The 17,991-nt window shown below is 42.6% G+C and overlaps 1 protein-coding gene across 1 annotated transcript in view; it reads right to left on the bottom strand.

Moving 5' to 3' along the window:
• The window catches only part of LOC138721987 (probable acyl-CoA dehydrogenase 6), a 91,315-nt gene that overhangs the window by 15,554 nt on the left and 57,770 nt on the right, over nt 1-17,991 (bottom strand). The window contains exons 4-5 of the mRNA XM_069859642.1: nt 13,858-13,964; nt 4,422-4,589 (exon numbers count right to left, since the gene is read on the bottom strand). Of these exons, the coding sequence (XP_069715743.1) occupies nt 4,422-4,589; nt 13,858-13,964 (275 nt within the window). The remainder of the gene's footprint in view (nt 1-4,421; nt 4,590-13,857; nt 13,965-17,991) is intronic.

The following is a 17,991-nucleotide window of genomic DNA, read 5'->3' as shown; positions in this document are numbered from 1 at the left end:
ACCCTTATACATCTTATTCTAACCAGTTTTGTGATGATGAGGTATTCTGGTAATACTTTGTTCTTTATTCTTTTTTTTTTCTTTCCAATCTTCTGCTACTCTCTAATGCAGCTTAGTAGGAGTCGGTCACCACACAGATGGTCCTTCTCTATACGTGTTTGTACCTTCATAGATTTCAGCTAATCTCTTTCTGAACTAGTATAGATATCTCATCTTCTACTGACAGGAGGCCTTCAGCCATATGAAAATTACTTCGTTTTTGCAGGCAGAAGTTGGCAGTTGTTCACTTCAAATTCACTCTCTCTGGTTGCACTGAATAAGGGTTATATAAAGTTTCATCTCTCCACAGAGATGAAATGTGGATACTATTACCAAATGCCAAGACTGCTGTCACAGTATGGTCCACATAGACTTCCACACCTTATACTGAAGATTTTTGTCCATCAGGCAACCTACAAACAGTTCATGTGTCAGGAATATTTGCTTTAATACGTGTTCAATGCAAGAACAAAATCAGGACAGATGTATAAAAATTTTTAACTCTTGGATTGAAAATTATCCAAGAATTTGCAACCAGTCATGCCAAGAAAGCATTTGTGGTTTGTTTCTGTATTAAAAGCAGAGCTCAACAAACACACTCTGAACCACTTACAGGCCCAAGTGATTTCTGGAACGTCTTTTCCCATTGGAATATTACTGCTTGGCTTCTTTGAGTGTCTCAGAGATCATGTCTTCAGTCTGCTTCCAGCTGGTTTTCTGCAATCACTGCTTCTCAACCATATGAAGATGCACTTACTGCTCTTGTTAGTGGGTGGTTTACTAAGGACTTTGCTGGAAAAAGTACAACTGCTGCCAGTTCTCTATATTGCTAAATCAGTCCTGCTGTGTACTTCCCCAGATCCACATTCAGCAACAACTACTGAAGAAAGCTCTTACAGGTTTAGTTAGAGGAGCTAAATGTTTTAATGATTTCCATCTATACTTCTTCCAGACTGGGTTGTGGGTTCAAGTTTCCTGAATTCAGCAGCATCTTCCTTTTGTTGTGCCTTACCAGATTCAGTTGCTCTTAGATTAATCCATGTTTCTTATTCAGAAGGATATGAAACTTAATCAGCCTCATGTAGTGTCCCTTCTGTTGCTAGTACATGCTTTACATTTTCTCTTTTCTGAAGACATTAATACATAACCATTTCTTTGGCTACAATACAGGCATCAAAATATTCCTTTACATAGTTTAATTATCTTCATTCTCTTCTTAAGGGGTAACACATACTAAAAATTACCAGCAGCAGTAGAAATCACATGCTCAGATAATTCCTGGAGTTTGTCTGTGTTAAAGAAATCACAAGCCATCCAACAACACACAAATCTCACTTTAGCAAGGCCAAGTGCCTGACTTACTAAAATCACTCTAACAGAGCCATTTGTGTTACTTGTACCAGTATCGCTGGGGTTGATTGCTGTATCTCTTCCTGGGCAGTTCCTCCCAGGCATCTTTGATTTTTCATTTTCTGCCACTTTCAGACTTCTGACAGTCTCTTTTATTTCTACTACTTTATTTTGAGGGAAAGGCAGTTGCTCTCTCCTGACACCATTCAGTGCCCTTACAAATGGAAAGAGGCACATTTTAAATTGCAACCTGAGAAGCATGCTCTTGCTCCTTTCCTGGATGCTCTTCTCTTTATTATCTCCTCCTTGCAAGCTGCTCCAGTGCTATCTGAGGACTCAGAGGACCACTCAGTGCACAAATAGTTAACAGATTAGGGCTGCAAGCCATTTGTCTATATATCTTACACACAGACATTTTACAACTTGTTAGATTATCCTTCTTCATATGAGAAGTTCAGTTTTTTTAAAGACATCATTAGTAAGAGGAGTATTCATCTAATTTGGATATCTGCCGCTACTCCACACTGCTGTTATTCCCTTTATGAGAAATTTATTCAGCAGTGTCTATCAAATCTAGACCATGTTTTTCTTCACCCTAGAATACACTGTACACTCCTAAAATTAGAAGAAACCAATTCTACTTCATATCTCCAATAAACTATCAGTTGTTGAAGTTAATCATTCACTTTCAGACTTGGAACTTCTTTTTCTTTTTCATTTTTATCGCCTCATTATGCAAGTATTAAAAAAATAAGATTTTTTTCAAAAAAATGCTGCTGTAGTCCCCCATTTTCTTGCAGCTGCTAGCAAGGAATGAACTACCACTGCATGATGGATTCCTTCCTTACCCTGCCATATAGGCTGGCGACTGCAGCAGTTAGTCAGAGATAACACATTTGTTCTCCATTGCACTCATTCTTGAGCTTTGACACACATACAGCTACAGATGCTTGATAATGTATCATTTGGTGACGTCCTCCTGACACTTCCTGTACAGTCTTGGTCTGCTGCCTTCCAAAGAGCACAATCTTCAGCAGACAGACATCCTTATGATGTATAAAAACAGCTGGAGCTTCCTCCTCACATCTGTGTCAAATGGCAGCCTCTTTCATACTTTTCCTCTTTGTCTTCCTGAAAAATCTCACTTCTGGTCTGATCCAACCCACTCAATACTTCATTTCAAAATGTCACCAATCTTGGTATGGTGACCCTTTTGGTGGTCAGTATCTATTACACAGGAGATAGAAAACATATAGACTTGAGGAGTGCAATTTGTGTTTCTAGGATGACTTCTACACTTCTGCAGATCACCTTCAGTTGTCTCAGGCAATTTTTCTACCCAAAATCTATTTACTGCCAGTAAAGAAGGTCCATGTATAGGCTATGTGACCTACCAACACCTGCCGCTAAAGTTATGATGACTCACATGTCTTTTTGGAGTAAGTGAAGTAGCTGAAAAATTCCAAGTCAATTTCTGTATATTTGATCTGCCTCTAACAGAGGGTTGGCAGCTTTGCTGGTTTTGGAAAACTGATCTCAGAGCAGTAGCGTTGTATTTGCACTCTGACCCTCTCATGAAAAATCACAAGAAGGACTTCATGCAGATGGCTGATAAATGAGCTTACCTAGAAATTCAGAGAGATTCTGCCTCCGAGTTACACATTCGCTCACCATTTATCAATAAAGTCAACAACTAGTAAAGCAGGTCAGGTCCATTTTCTGTGAGCTCCCATTCAAAGACTGTCTTGCATGAGCAAGTCCTTTATGCATACAGCACTTTATTGCTGCAAGGTCTGCAGACTGCTTGGGAACAGATACCACGTGCACTGTGCCACTGAAACTTGTACCTTTAAATTTGGATGTATTTGTTCAGTATCTTTATCCAAATATCAGTCATCAAAACCAAATATCTGCTGCCAAGGCCTTTGAAGCTTTCACTCCAGCCCACATTTAACTCACAAACTGTTTTTGTGATTTAGACCAATAATGATAGTAGCACCCTGACCAAAAGATCCCCTTACATAGCACAGCCACAAAGAACCCTGGATATGCCTGCACTTCTCTTCAGCAAGCCCACAAGGCTGAGTGGTGGAGGAAGATCAGGACCCTCCAGGGAATACAATCATAGCACAGCATTGCATCCTTCTAGTACTCAATACAGCTCATCAGTAAACTCAGCCTAACGGAGTCAGATACTACTCATGGGCTCCTTGGAGGCAGGTGTAGGCATGTGGGATAAGACTATTTTGCAAGGTATTTCCCATACATTTCCAAAATTTGAAATCTCTAAACTATTTATCCTTTTATTTTCACATCTTTGAGAATAATTTTGAATATATTCTGAAGAAATAAGATAGCAAGCTTAAAAATAATTCTTCATTCATTGAAAAAAGTATATATTCTGTTTACCAGTCCTCATGCAAAAACGGAAAGAGATTCATGTTGTTGTGGAAAGAACATTAGCATATAGCTCATATGTAGCAAAGAGTTTTGTTAATAGAGTAATATGCCATTTATTTTGTAGACTGTTTGCACCTTCATGCATTTTGGGGACAGAAAACCAAGACAAAATGTTTTGTGGAACTTTGCTAGAACTGAAAGAAACTGGATGTTACAACTTTCAAAAAAATGTTTGATCTATTTTTAATTATTTCTTTGAGGCATTAATTTTGTCCTTGGCATTGACTTGTCTATTCATTCTCACAGAATATAAAATATTCCCATGCAAATGTATCTGAAAAACTTTTATAAACTTATTTTTGGCAAAAAGGACTCTGCATATAAAATTATTTGGGAGTCACAAGCTGAAGTCTGCAAAATATTTAACTTTCTTCTCATTTCCTTTTGTCTCCTACTATTTGTTGAAGAGTGCAAATGCTTTTCAGAATTAACTTTTTATGTCAGGGAAACACCTAACTTGGAAAAACATTTATGGGTGCAGTCCTTTCTGTCAAACACCTTTCCTTCCTGTATTGGGGATATACAAAATCACCAATAAAATCAAATTAGAAGATAGAGTTCTGTGTTATTACCAGGCAGATTCATTGGCAGACATATGAGAGACTTATTTCGATGAGGAGGTCCTTCACTGGTGTTTGCCAGCAGGCACATCCAGTCCGCTTGGCACCCAGATGTAGTCCACATCTTACCACCATTTATGACATACTCATCACCTTTTCTTACAGCTGTCGTCTTGATACCTATTTCAAAACACGGGAAATGAAGGGTTATTCTCATGAAGGAGGTTTAAGCTGGTCCCCCTGCAACTGGCAGAGTGACTCCTTTGCTTTCAGACAGACAACTAATATTTGGTCCTCAGTGCCCTCCAAGTCCTCCAACCCTTCCTTCCAGGCTGAACAAGGCAGATGAGTGTGGAAAACTCCTTGGAGGCAAGCCAGGGAAAGCAGACCACTTCTCTCACCCTCCTTTAGGTGGAGTCTTCATCCCAGTGGATGAAAGCAAAAAACTCCCTAGGCAAATTTGGTCATCAAGAACTCAGGCCAGAAACATTTCAGTCTGAGGTTATCTATTACGTGCTTCTGTTACTGTGCATATTAGTCACTGAGGAGGCCATTAATTTCAGGGTCCTGACTTAAACAAATATAAGCCTCAGTATCTGTGTATGCATGAAGATATACGTACAGACGCTTCCTGCATGCTCATGGTCAGAATGGCATAATAAATTCAAAACTAGTAAACTTCCAAAAGGCAAAGTCTAAATGCTAAGAATGTCTGTATGTGAAGAAGTTCTAAACACCTGCTATTCATACCCCCTGGTAAAAAGCAATCTTATTTTCATCCATGAGTGTTCACATCACACTGCAAGCAGCCCTTGCTACAACAGACAGTGGGAGTTATTAGTTATCATTAGTTACTAGTTATCATTAGTTATTAAATACACTCCAGCAGAATTTCTTAAGGACTGGTTTCTTTCCCCAAAAACTGCATTTCTTCAACCAAAACTCTTTCTGAGGAAGATGCTCCAACAATCATCTAGGTATAAGTAGGTGATGATACAAGAGAACCTTAGCACATCCCTAATTGTGTCTGTATATCTAATGAGACTATGAAGTCCGTAAGAGCCCACCTACTGAGGGTGGCAGTAGACTTGGGAGAGTAGGAGACAGACACCAAGTGGAGTAGACAGGCATATTTGTGGCTGCTCATCATATGCACCCACCTCTGCACATGAACCTTCTTCTGAAAGGCTCTAAACATAAAAATGGAGCAAAACATAAAAACGGAGCAAACCCAAGTATCCAAGCTTAATTAGAAGATCAACTGGGACTGAGGTCAACATAGCTGAGAATATGCGCTTTTAATAAAGAAACTGGGGGAAAATGGTTGGAGAAAATTTTATTATGTGTAGTACAAGGGAATAGCAGATACAGCTGTGGGTAACCACAGCAAACAAACACACTTCACCCATAGAAACTAAAAGAGAATGAGAAAAAAAAAATCAGGCACAAAGAGGACATCTCAAAACTAAAGAAATACTTCACATGACATTACAAAAATATTCACGATATAGCTGACAAAGTAAGACATCTACAGGAAGGACTGCACAGAAATGAAAATTAGTGAAAACAGAGAAGTTCATTTTGGCAATCCGCACAGCCTCAGAATACGTTGTGAAAGAAAAGAGAATTCAGTTTACCAGGGGTACCTTATTTAAAACAACATTGATTTATTATGAAAATGGATTTTCTAGAGGAAATCAGAACAGGAAAAAAATGTTGGACCCAAGCAAACTAAAATCTATGCTTCCAGGTAACTGTGTGTTAAAATTTGGAAAAGATAAGAATTGGGACAAGAATTGAAATGTGCACAAGAAACTTGATAAAGGGGAAATTACATCAGGTTGCATTAAAAGAAGAAGTGCTGATGTGCAGGGACTGTACTACTGGAGATCTCCTTGTACTTCAGCCTTTGGACAAAACCTACTGAATGTTTCAATCACAGAACCATAGAATGGTTTGGGTCGGAAGGGACCTTAAAGATCATCCAGTTCCAACCCCCCTGCTGTAGGCAGGGACACCTCCCACTGGATCAGGCTGCCCAAGGCCCCATCCAACCTGGCCTTGAACACCTCCAGGGACAGGGCAGCCACAGCTTCCCTGGGCAACTTGTTTGACTTCTTATAGTGAAGAATTTCCGTCTAGTCTCAATCTTCCCCCCTCCAATTTAAAGCCGTTGCCCCTAGTCCTGTCACTACACGCCCTTGTACTGGAAGGTCACTATGAGATCTCCTTAGAGCCTTCTGTTTTCCAGGCTGAACAACCCCAACTCTCTCAGCCTGTCCTCACAGCAGAAGTGCTCCAGCCTTCTGATCATCTTTGTAGCCCTACTCTGGACCTGTTTCAACAGCTCCATATCCTTTGGCGGCACCCGGCAGCATGACGGTGAGTTATGTGGTGGGGTGGACATTTTGAGGCAGTGGGAGCTTCCCTGAGCCGGAAAAATCCCAGAAAAAACCAGGCAGGGGCGGGGTGAGTGGCGCTGAGCTCCTGACAGCCCCCACACGCCGGTCCCGCGCGGGGCCCCACGGGAGGGGGAGGTCCCGGCGGCTGCCGCGGGTGATTTAAACGGTCCCCCGGGAGCACCGCGAAGAGGAGTGTGGCAGTTTGAGCAGGCAGGGCGCAGAGAGGGCCTAGAGACTAGACAAGACACTGAAGACCATGGTGGCCACCTGGCAGAAGATTAAAGCTGCTCTGTGTGCTGCAGCAGGCAGGAAGGATGTTGCCACCCAGACAGAGCCACAGTGGGTGCATGCAGCTACCCAGACCCTGGGCTGCAGGCAGTGCCCCCCTCCCACACCAGCTCCTGCCTCTGGTACTGGCTCCGCTTGTGAAAGCTGCACTCAAGTGGGGGAACTCCTTCACATGGTGGAGGAGTTAAGGGAGGAAGTAGAGGCTGAGGACCATCAGGGAGTGTGAGAGGGACATAGACCAGTTGAGCAGTGCCCTCTCACTAACTCAGCAGCCTGCTGGAGCTGGTGTGTCCAAACACCATCCACCTGCAAACTGCAAGGTTGGGGTTACAAGAGATGGGGAATGGCAGCAAGTTCCTGCCAGATGAAGGAAACCTGCTCCGCTCACCCAGACACCAAAACCCCAGATCCCCCTGGTGAACAAGTACCAGGTGCTGCAGGTGGAATCCAATCCTGAGGATGATGGCTCCCACAGCCTAGAATCTTTCCCTAGGTCGCACCATCCTCAGAAAAAGATAAAAACATCCTCCATTAAGAAGAAGAGGAGGGTGATTGTTGTAGGGGACTCCCTCCTAAAAGGAACGGAGGGACCCATTTGCAGACTGGACCTGCTCCACAGAGAGGTCTGCTGCTTACGGGGGGCATCCATGAAGGAGGTAGCTAGAAAACTTCCTTCCCTGGTCCACGAGACAGACTATTATCCTCTGATAGTAGTCCAAACTGGTAATGGTGATTTAGTAAACAGAAAGACCAAAGCCATCAAGAAAGACTTCAGGGCCATTGGGAAAATGATGGAGGGCTCTGGGGCTCAAATAGTATTCTGCTCCATCCCAAGGCTAAATAGAGAGGAGCTGGAAGTCAGGAAGAAGAATTCGATTAATGCCTGCCTCTGAGCCTGGTGTGAGGAGAGGGGCTTTGACTTCTTTGATCATGGAGTGGCTCACGCTCCCCCAGGCTTTGTTACTAAGGATGGGACACGTGTCTCCTAGGGGGGCTAAAGCCCTTGCTAAAAACCTAGCTAAACTCATAAATTGAGCTTTAAACTAGATGTGAAGGGGGAAGGGGTTGAGCCCAGGCTAGACAGAAATGAGCCTGGACATGGGGCAATGGTGATTGGGAGAAGGTGTGCTGGTGAGGACCACCAGTACATCACCACACAGAAAGTGGGGGAGAACACACCTGGGGGTGCTAAGGGAGATACAGGCACTCTGGAGCTAGCTACTCCAATTACCAGGCAATTGGGAAGGAACTCTGTTCCCTCTAAGAGGGCTGAAGGCTCGGCAGCTCAGCTGAAGTGCATTTACACCAATGCATGCAGCATGGGGAATAAGAAGGAAGAGCTGCAAGCTGTTGTAGGGCAAGGAGCCTATGATGTTGTTGCTATCATGGAAACGTGGTGGGACGACTCATATAACTGGAGTGCAGCTATGGTGGGGTACAAACTCTTCAGGCGGGATAGGAAGGGTAGGAGAGGAGGCGGGGTAGCCCTCTTTGTAAGGGAGGACTTGGACACCATTGAGATGGATTGTGGCAATGAGGAGAATGAGTGCCTGTGGGTTAAAATCAGAGGAGCCCATAAAAAGGTAGATTTTGTGATGGGAGTCTGTTACAGACCACCCAGCCAAGGAGAAGCAGCTGATGAGCTCTTCTATAAACAGCTGGGGTTAATCTCTAGATCAATGCCTCTTGTTCTTGTGGGAGACTTCAATCTTCCTGGGAGTACAATAGAGCAGAAAGGAAGCAGTCTAGGAGATTCCTGGAGTGCGTGGAAGACAATGTCCTTGCACAGCTGGTGAATGAACCAACAAGGGAGGGTGCCCTCCTGGACCTGCTGTTTGTGAACAGAGAAGGCCTTGTGGGGGATGTGGCAGTAGGTGGATGCCTAGGACAAAGTGATCATGAGATGATAGGGTTTTCTGTTCTAAGTGAAGTGAAGAGGGTGGTTAGCAGGGCAGTAGCATTAAATTTCCAGAGGGCAGACTTTGAACTCTTCAGAAGGCTGGTTGGCAAAGTCCCATGGGAGACAGTACTTAAGGGCAAGGGAGCCCATGAGGGCTGGGAGCTCTTCAAAAAGGAAATCCTAGCAGCTCAGAAGAAAACCATCTCCATGTTCCGGAAAAAAAGCCGGCAGGGGAGAAAACCAGCTTGGTTGAACAGAGAGATCTTCAGTGATATCAAGAAGAAGAGAAATGTTTATGGGCTCTGGAAGAGGGGTCAGGCCTCTTGGGTGGACTACAGGAGGGAAGTGAGATTGTGTAGAGAAAAAATCAGAAGGGCTAAGGCTCAACTAGAAATCAGATTGGCAAAGTCTGTGAAAGATAACAAAAAATCCTTCTATAAATATATAAATAATAAAAGGAGGACTAGGGAGACCATACAGTCCCTATTGGACGCAGAAGGAACAACAATGACAGGGGATGAGGAAAAGGCTGAGGTACTTAATGCCTTCTTTGCCTCAGTCTTTAATTGTAAAGAAAGTTGTTCCCTCTGTGTACAAACCTAGGGGCTAGAGGAGCAAAATGAGGCTCCCATGATCCAAGAGGAGGTGGTCAGAGCCTTGCTAGCCTGACTAGACACCCACAAGTCTATGGGGCCAGATGGGATTCACCCTAGGGTATTGAAGGAGCTGGCGGATGTGCTGGCTAAACCCCTTTCCATAATCTTCCAACAGTCCTGGAAGACTGGGGAAGTCCCACTGGACTGGAGGCTGGTTGATGTTGTGCCCCTCTACAAGAAGGGTCACAGAGAGGACCCAGGAAACTACAGGCCTGTCAGTCTGACCTCAGTGCTATCATGAAGCACATGCAAGAGAACCGGGTGATCAGGCCCAGTCAACATGGGTTCACAAAAGGCAGGTCTTGCCAAACTAACCTGATCGCCTTCTATGACAAAGTGACTCGGCTGCTGGATGAGGGAAAGGCTGTGGATGTGGTCTTCCTGGACTTCAGTAAAGCCTTTGACAGAGTTTCTCACAGCATTCTGCTTGAGAAACTGTCAGCCTCTGGCCTGGACAGGCGCACACTCTCCTGGGTGGAAAACCAGTTGGATGGCCGGGCCCAGAGAGTGGTGGTAAATGGTGTGAAATCCAGCTGGAGGCCAGTGACAAGTGGGGTTCCCCAGGGCTCAGTGCTGGGTCCAGCCCTGTTCAATGTCTTTATCAAGGACCTGGATGAAGGCATTGTGTGCACCCTTAGCAAGTTTGCGGACGACACTAAGCTGGCTGGAAGTATTGATCTGCTGGAGGGTAGGGAGGCTCTGCAAAGGGATCTGAACAGGCTGGACCACTGGGCAGAGTCCAATGGCATGAGGTTTAACAAGGCCAAGTGCCGGGTCCTGCACTTGGGGCACAACAACCCTATGCAGTGCTACAGACTAGGAGAAGTCTGTCTAGAAAGCTGCCTGGAGGAGAGGGACCTGGGGGTGTTGGTTGACAGCTGACTGAACATGAGCCAGCAGTGTGCCCAGGTGGCCAAGAAGGCCAATGGCATCTTGGTTTGTATCAGAAACGGCATGACCAGCAGGTCCAGGGAGGTTATTCTCCCTCTGTACTCGGCACTGGTGAGACCGCTCCTCGAATACTGTGTTCAGTTCTGGGCCCCTCACCACAAGAAGGATGTTGAGGCTCTGGAGAGAGTCCAGAGAAGAGCAACAAAGCTGGTGAGGGGGCTGGAGAACAGGCCGTATGAGGAACGGCTGAGAGAGCTGGGGTTGTTTAGCCTGGAGAAGAGGAGGCTGAGGGGAGACCTCATTGCTCTCTACAACTCCCTGAAAGGAGGTTGTAGAGAGGAGGGAGCTGGCCTCTTCTCCCAAGTGACAGGGGACAGGACAAGAGGGAATGGCCTCAAGCTCCGCCAGGGGAGGTTCAGGCTGGATATTAGGAAAAAAAATTTCACAGAAAGGGTCATTGGGCACTGGTAGAGGCTGCCCAGGGAGGTGGTTGATTCACCTTCCCTGGAGGTGTTTAAGGCACGGGTGGGCGAGGTGCAGAGGGGCATGGTTTAGTGTTTGATAGGAATGGCTGGACTCGATGACCCGGTGGGTCTCTTCCAACCTGGTTATTCTATGATTCTATGATTCTTATGTTGGGAATTCCAGAACTGAACACAATACTCCAAGTGGAATCTCACAAGAGTGGAGTAGAGAAGCAGAATCACCTCCCTTGACCTGCTGGCCATGCTTCTCTGGATGCAGCCCAGGATACAGTTGGCCTCCTGGGCTGCAAGTGCGCATTGCCAACTCATGTCAAGCTTCTCATCAATCAGCATCCCCAAGTCCTCCTCCACAGGGCTGCTCGCTATCACATCATCCCCCAGCCTGTATTGATATCGAGGACTGCCAGTGTCCCAGGTGCATAACCTTGCACTTGGCCTTGTTGAACCTCACGAGGTTCACACAGACCCACTTCCCCAGCCTCTCCAGGTCCCTCTGGATGACATCCCATGCTTCCAGTGTGACAACTGCATCACTCAGCTTGGTGTCATCTGCATACTTGCTGAGGGTGAACTCGATCCCACTGTCTATGTCTTTGAAGAAGATATTAAACAGCACTGCTCCCAGTACAGATCCCTGAGGGGCACCACTTGTCACAGATCTCCATCTGCACATCGAGCTGTTGACCACTACACTCTGAATGCGACCATCCAACCAATTCATTATCTATTGAACATTTCACCCATCAAATGCTCCTTCAAATTCACTTGGAATTTTTCTTAAGATAAATATACATGATCCTTTCTTCTCTGTTGAATTTTGAATAAATTAATTCCAGGCATCTTTCACTTTTCAGATAGAGAAATGGGGTTTTTTTTAATTTTATGTTCCCATCACCTTCAGTAATCTTGGAACTGTCAGAAGAAAATGCTAGAGATAACTTAGTTTGTGTCATTCTTCAGTTTAAAATATACCAGCTCACATGGCAGAAGCATGTCCTCAAGCTTCTCAAGCAAGCAGTTGCTATGATTTTTCTATCCCTTCACTTATATAAGCGAGAAACATCCCAACGGCATGAGAAGCCAAAGTAAGTTTTAAGTGCAGTTTCACGCAGTACAGTCTACTTTAAATCTGTGCCACCTGAAGATGATGTGCTCTACTTCCCTCATGCAAACAAGTGCTACTCAGAACATAAGCCAGTGTTACTCGTGCCTAGATTGTCCATTTAATTACCCTTTAGAAGCACTGTAAGCTGGTTTCTGGATTTATACCATAGATCACATCTTTTATGATAGGTGAAAAAGTATAGCTGTTTCATCCTGCAGTCTGCCTCTCAGGTGCAGTCTGTGAGATAATCCTAGTTGATTCCAAATTTCTTTTTAACTGTATTAAACTAAGTGTAAGATAACAATTAAACTAGATTATAAACAACACACAGTTAAAAGAATATTTGTTACTCATTATCTGGAACACTGCATCAAAAATTTTAAATCATATTTAGAAAGCTCTGATAATCATCTAATTAAACTAGAGGGGCATTAATCAAAATAAATGATGTTGTATTTCCTATATTAGTAAAATTCAAATTTCACATTATTTTAATGAAAATCTATTATGGAATTTTTTGTACAGAAAAAAAAAGAATTAACTAAAAAGAAAAACAGCAATGGATCATGCAGGAAGATTTAGTCCCACTATTTCATTATTCCCATTAACTCTTTTCAGAACTACCTGCTGCACCCTTGCTTTATCACTGAATAATTATCTAATTGTCTTGGGAAAACAACATGAGTTTGGTCAAGGAGATGGACATAGAAGTCTGTTTCGCTGATCAAAACCTCCTGTTGCACTGGGTGATTTAGTGTGCAGGAAGGCGTTGTTTCAGTAACTTGTAAGGGCATAATGTGCCCAACTTAGCCACGCAGTGTGCAACAACTAAACCTCTAAAAATGTTTTCTTATCATTCCCTTTTCCTTGAAGTCCACCATTGACAGTCAGATGAGATCTCATACTTTTTCTACATTTATTTTAATTTAGTTGTTCAAATTGCCTACCGCCACCAGCACCTCAGAATAGCAGTTTAATTTGTCCATGTTTTTAAACATATTCCTGAACTACAGTGAGAAAAATACTTCATGGAAAGTAACTAAATAACAAAGGTAATAGATTTGACATGGAAAATGCTTCATTAGCTCTAAATAAAACGATCACTTATTCAGAGATGGTTTCGCTGCACAGGAATGACAGAATGGGATGAGGGGAGGTAAAAATGAGCCAAAGGATCCAGTTGTGAAAGTATGATGTCATCATCTGCAGAATGGACTAGCTCTGCAATTTGCCCACGTTCAGTGGAGAGGTCTGTCATAGGGACATGCAAGTTTTAGTGCCGTTGAACAGGCTAAGCGTCCTATAACCTACATCTGCAGGTCTGCACGGCTGACAGTGGCTGTGCAACTACAGGAGGTGCTAGAGTGCTCACTGCTAGCAGTGAGCTTGGACAGAACAGGGTAGGCAGTAAAAGCAGAAGGATAAAACCTAGAAAAAACTCAGGGCCAGCAAGACAGCTGCATATTAAGCTGTTGTGCTCAGCCTCAACAGGGTTATAGCTATTGATTCACCGACAAATACATTAAATATGATTGCTTTTGGATATATCAGAGGGATACATTACTGCTCCTGGAATATTACTTGTTATATTTTTACCTTCACCACACAGGACTTTGCATTTCGTACAAAAGATAGTGGAAAAGGGAAGGGTCAAGGAAACCAGATTCTTTCTATTAAAATACCAAGCTGTCTGAAATTGGCAGCTTGCCAGGTTAACTTACTTGCGACATCTGACCCAGCTCCAGTTTCACTTACTCCCAAGCAAGCCACAACATCTCCAGCTATAGTTGGTACAAGGAACTGTTTTTTCAACTCATCAGAACCAAATCTGCAACAATATAATGAAAAAGACAGAATGTTAAAAGCTTTTGAAGTTAAACTTCAGTTACAAGTTAGTTACAGATTTTGTTCTACTCACAGAGTGATCAACTTTCCTATGACTAATTAAAACCTATCCCAGAGCCAAAATAAATATGTCTAAAGCTACAATTCAGAGCTTTCACCAGAAGTGTGGACACAATCATTCTAAGCAAGATTTTTACAAGTATTCAAGCATCTTACTTGCACAGAAAAGTGTGGTCTCTAAGCCCAAACTCTGATCTTCGTGACTGTTGTTTTGAGAGCTACCAATCAGATCTAAATAAAAACAGTCCCCGAGGTTTCCCCTCAGTGCTCCTGCACCAGACTGCAGTCAGCCAGGATGGAGAACCTACTGTCTGCATGTCTTCTAACTTTCACGCTAGCTTTTTCCTGACACTAAACATTCAAAGTACACAGGATGGACAGAAAACAGACTGGGAGCTGGCAGACACTTCCACTTTGTGCACACAGGGAGCTCAATTCCTAGTCCTGTCCTCGCTGACAACAATCATGGCAGCAATCCCAAATAAATATCAGAAGCAAGCTTCAAGTGTTTACTCCTTCCTGCAGCACACTGGGACAAAGTCCCCTGCTCTGTTATGCAGTGTACTTTTTTCTTCTTTTCCTTGGGACATTTTCAAGTGTAGCCAGTTGAACATTCATTAGAGAAAAACACCCCAACCAACAACATGAAAATTAGATTATGAAAGGAGCTAGCAGGGATTTTGGCAATGTATTCTGCTGCTTTAAACTTTGCCAAACTTTAGTTATTTCAACAGAGGATTTCCATGACAAGAACGTTTCTAAGAATAATATTTTTAGTTTGATATCTTTGTTTGGTGTAAGTTCCAGAAAACAGTTCAGCTCTTCCCAAAAATGAGCCTACAGAAGAAATTATTCCACAATTACAGAAAGAGTCTGGCAACAGGATCTTCAGAAGACCATAGGGCTCTATGCCTTGCAGGGACGACGTGCAGCACAGCAAGCAGCTAGCTATTGTGTTAGAAATATGTTGTTTTTGTAAAATTCTTAAAAGCCACCCACCTTAAAAGCAACCCAGAAAAATCTTGGGTTTGCATAAATGCAAATCCCACTTGTTCCAATTTAACAGCTCCAGAATTAGAAATAAGATCATGTTCTGGCTCAAGAAAGACCAGACTATGTCTGCTTTCAGGCCAGGGTGATACCCCAAAGCATAGTTTCTCATGTGATTAACTGTAAAGCTTTAGCACCACTCTAAAATATGTTTTCATGCATGTATGTATGTACACTCAGACATGTGCCTACAGTCAATAAATATAGCTCCTTGTTGATGCTCAGTAACCTAGATGTCCCAAGCATGAGATTCTGACATGTTAAGAGTTGCATGAAAGTGGTCCATCTTTTCTTGCTCCAGACTTTATCAGTTACACTGGTGGAATATCATGAATAAAGCAGAAGAATGACAATGGTATATAATCTTGTAAATTGTTGGTAAAATGAAAATAAAACCATGGCAAAATTCAGATATAAGAACACTTCTTTGATTCACATATTTCTGTTTATGTGCTCTGTCAATTAGAAGTTGGAAGTCACCTTTATTCATTTCATGTATATATAAAAATTTGGCTACTAACAGGTTAGATTGCTATACTGAATGAAATTATGTCTATCACACGTCCCTATTTTGACTTAATTGGGCTGATAATCGTCTTCGTAGAACCACAGATCTTATTCACATTTGTTTCTTCTGCTTCTGGGTAAAAAAAGCTCAGCTGAACTGAATTAATTAAATTTCTAAAGCAAGTTTGAGTAGAACTGACAGATATACTAGTATGATACACTATTAAGTGCGAATTGAAATTGTGAATATGAACAGTGGCAGGCAGTTCTAACATGGCTCTCAGTGTGTCATCAACTCAAGATTTCTTGCACTGGAGCTCACACATTTGAACACTATACACCTCCAAAACAAAACAAACAGGCAAAAAAAAAGAGAAAAAGAGAAGTTTTCAGATGATCTGTGTATTATTCTAGAGTATCACAAAGATAATGCAATAGTTTTTCAAGATTTCTTTTAGGCAAAGAAGGACGTAACTCTCACTCTCACTTCCCTTACTACATACTAGCAAGAGGCGAATTTCTCCCAATTCTTTTTCTGTTCTGCTCCTAGGCTCAGACTATTAATAAAGCAGCAGCCACATGCCACACTTTTGCTTCAGTGTAGTCCTGCACAAGCATCCTAACATCTGATGTCCAGTTACAACTTAGCATACTCCTTGGATCTCCAAGATACAGGATAAGAAGCAAGAAAATAAAAAGGGAAGAGATGCACTTTACAGGCATGGAAAGGGTAAGAAACGATGGTGAACAGCAGCAAGCACCCTTGAGCAGCACAAAAGCCTCATTAAGTTAAGTAATTTACATAACCCAGATTTAAAAAATCCACATTGCAATCAGCTCTCTCTTCTTGAGTCAAGATAAGAAGACATGAGTTTTAAATTCCTGCATTTAGAAAGCTTATTTACTTTTTTTGAAAGATGGCACATGAAAAAAACAAATAAAGAAAAATGTTCTGGCTCCCAGCTTTTATCAAGCTTCAGTTATTTGAAGATCTTATGAAATAAATTGCTCAGTTCAAACTACTGCTACGTTCTGAAAGAATACAGATGAGGAGCATGTATGGGACTACCTGGTAGGTATGACGAGCTTATGTAGAAGAGACCATTTGAAGGGTTTTGATTAAGAATGATGACATCATTCTTCTATTTATATGGGAGTCAATCTTCTATTTATTTAGGAATGCATCTGGCAATAAAACTGAGGTAATATAAAATGGGAGTCATATTAAAGATTACCCTCTTCAGATCATACAGTTTTTAAGAGTTACTCATGTGGCTCATGACCTTTCCCACTAGCTCTGGAGACCTCAAGGCTGCCCATGAGACAACCTGCCACTGTAGCATGGCCAGGCTGTCACCAGGAGCTGAAGAATCCTCAAAAGTAGAAAAAGAGTGTGAAGTTGTTTTGAGGAAAGCTACTTCACAAGCATCTGTCTGACTTCACATGGCCCCACCATATTGTTCTTTCCAGGTTAGACCCTCACATATATTCAAAACCACAGAGCAACACAACTGGCTGTTCATGCAACATAACTAGGCATCATCACAGCAATGCTTAATTATACTTTTCTTTAATGATATGTTGAAAGCTGCATCTTTATCAGCCTCTGCTCTAGCTCAGGGCAAGACCTGGCCTGCCTTATGTGCACTAACAAATTAAGTACCAAATGTGAGAGAGTGAGACTACTCAGTATGTTTGTTCTTGAAGAAGCACAAAACCAAGCTTCCCTTACACTATGCTGGGGGCAAAGCCACTCAGATCTTGAATGATGTCTTGCCATTTTCACTCTTTTCCCAGCTGATCAAGTGCATGACACTGCTTTTCAAAACTGCTGTTCTGATTGTCAGCTGCAGTTTCTCTCCTGTACAGCAAGGTACTATTCTCTGAAGTCTTTTACAATTCCAATTTTGTATTCAGTTAGACTACAACTAAGCTACTGTTGCAAGACACACAATGAATTCCATGCCTTTAGCAAGCTTTTGGTGTGCTTCACCAAGACAAAGAAAACTGTTAGAAGGACTTTCCATGCCTGAGATCTCCAAAGTTGCACACACCTAGCAAAAGGTTAAACAGATGTCAATAGAACAGAGCCTAACATCTAGGCTCTACAGTGGATTAGCAGGCATTTTCATTATGAATAGGCAAGGGGGAACCCACCAACAAACAACCCAACAATAAAATGGTTTTCTGTGCAAAAATTACCCTGTTCAAAAATTTGAATATCTGTTTTGTACAGGAAAGTTTCTTATTTCATCATTATTATTTGAGTTTAATCCTCACCAATACCTTCTAGAATTTTAGGCATATCTGTATTCCAGGGGCAAACTGCTTGACCAGCCTGTTGCCTCACCATTGTTTTGAAAACCGCTGTTTTGATGCAGAATGTCTGTGAA

This window comes from Phaenicophaeus curvirostris, chromosome 6 (genome assembly GCF_032191515.1).
Source record: "Phaenicophaeus curvirostris isolate KB17595 chromosome 6, BPBGC_Pcur_1.0, whole genome shotgun sequence".
NCBI classification, from domain to species: Eukaryota; Metazoa; Chordata; class Aves; order Cuculiformes; family Cuculidae; genus Phaenicophaeus; species Phaenicophaeus curvirostris.
This window is presented reverse-complemented; position numbering and strand designations above follow the sequence as displayed.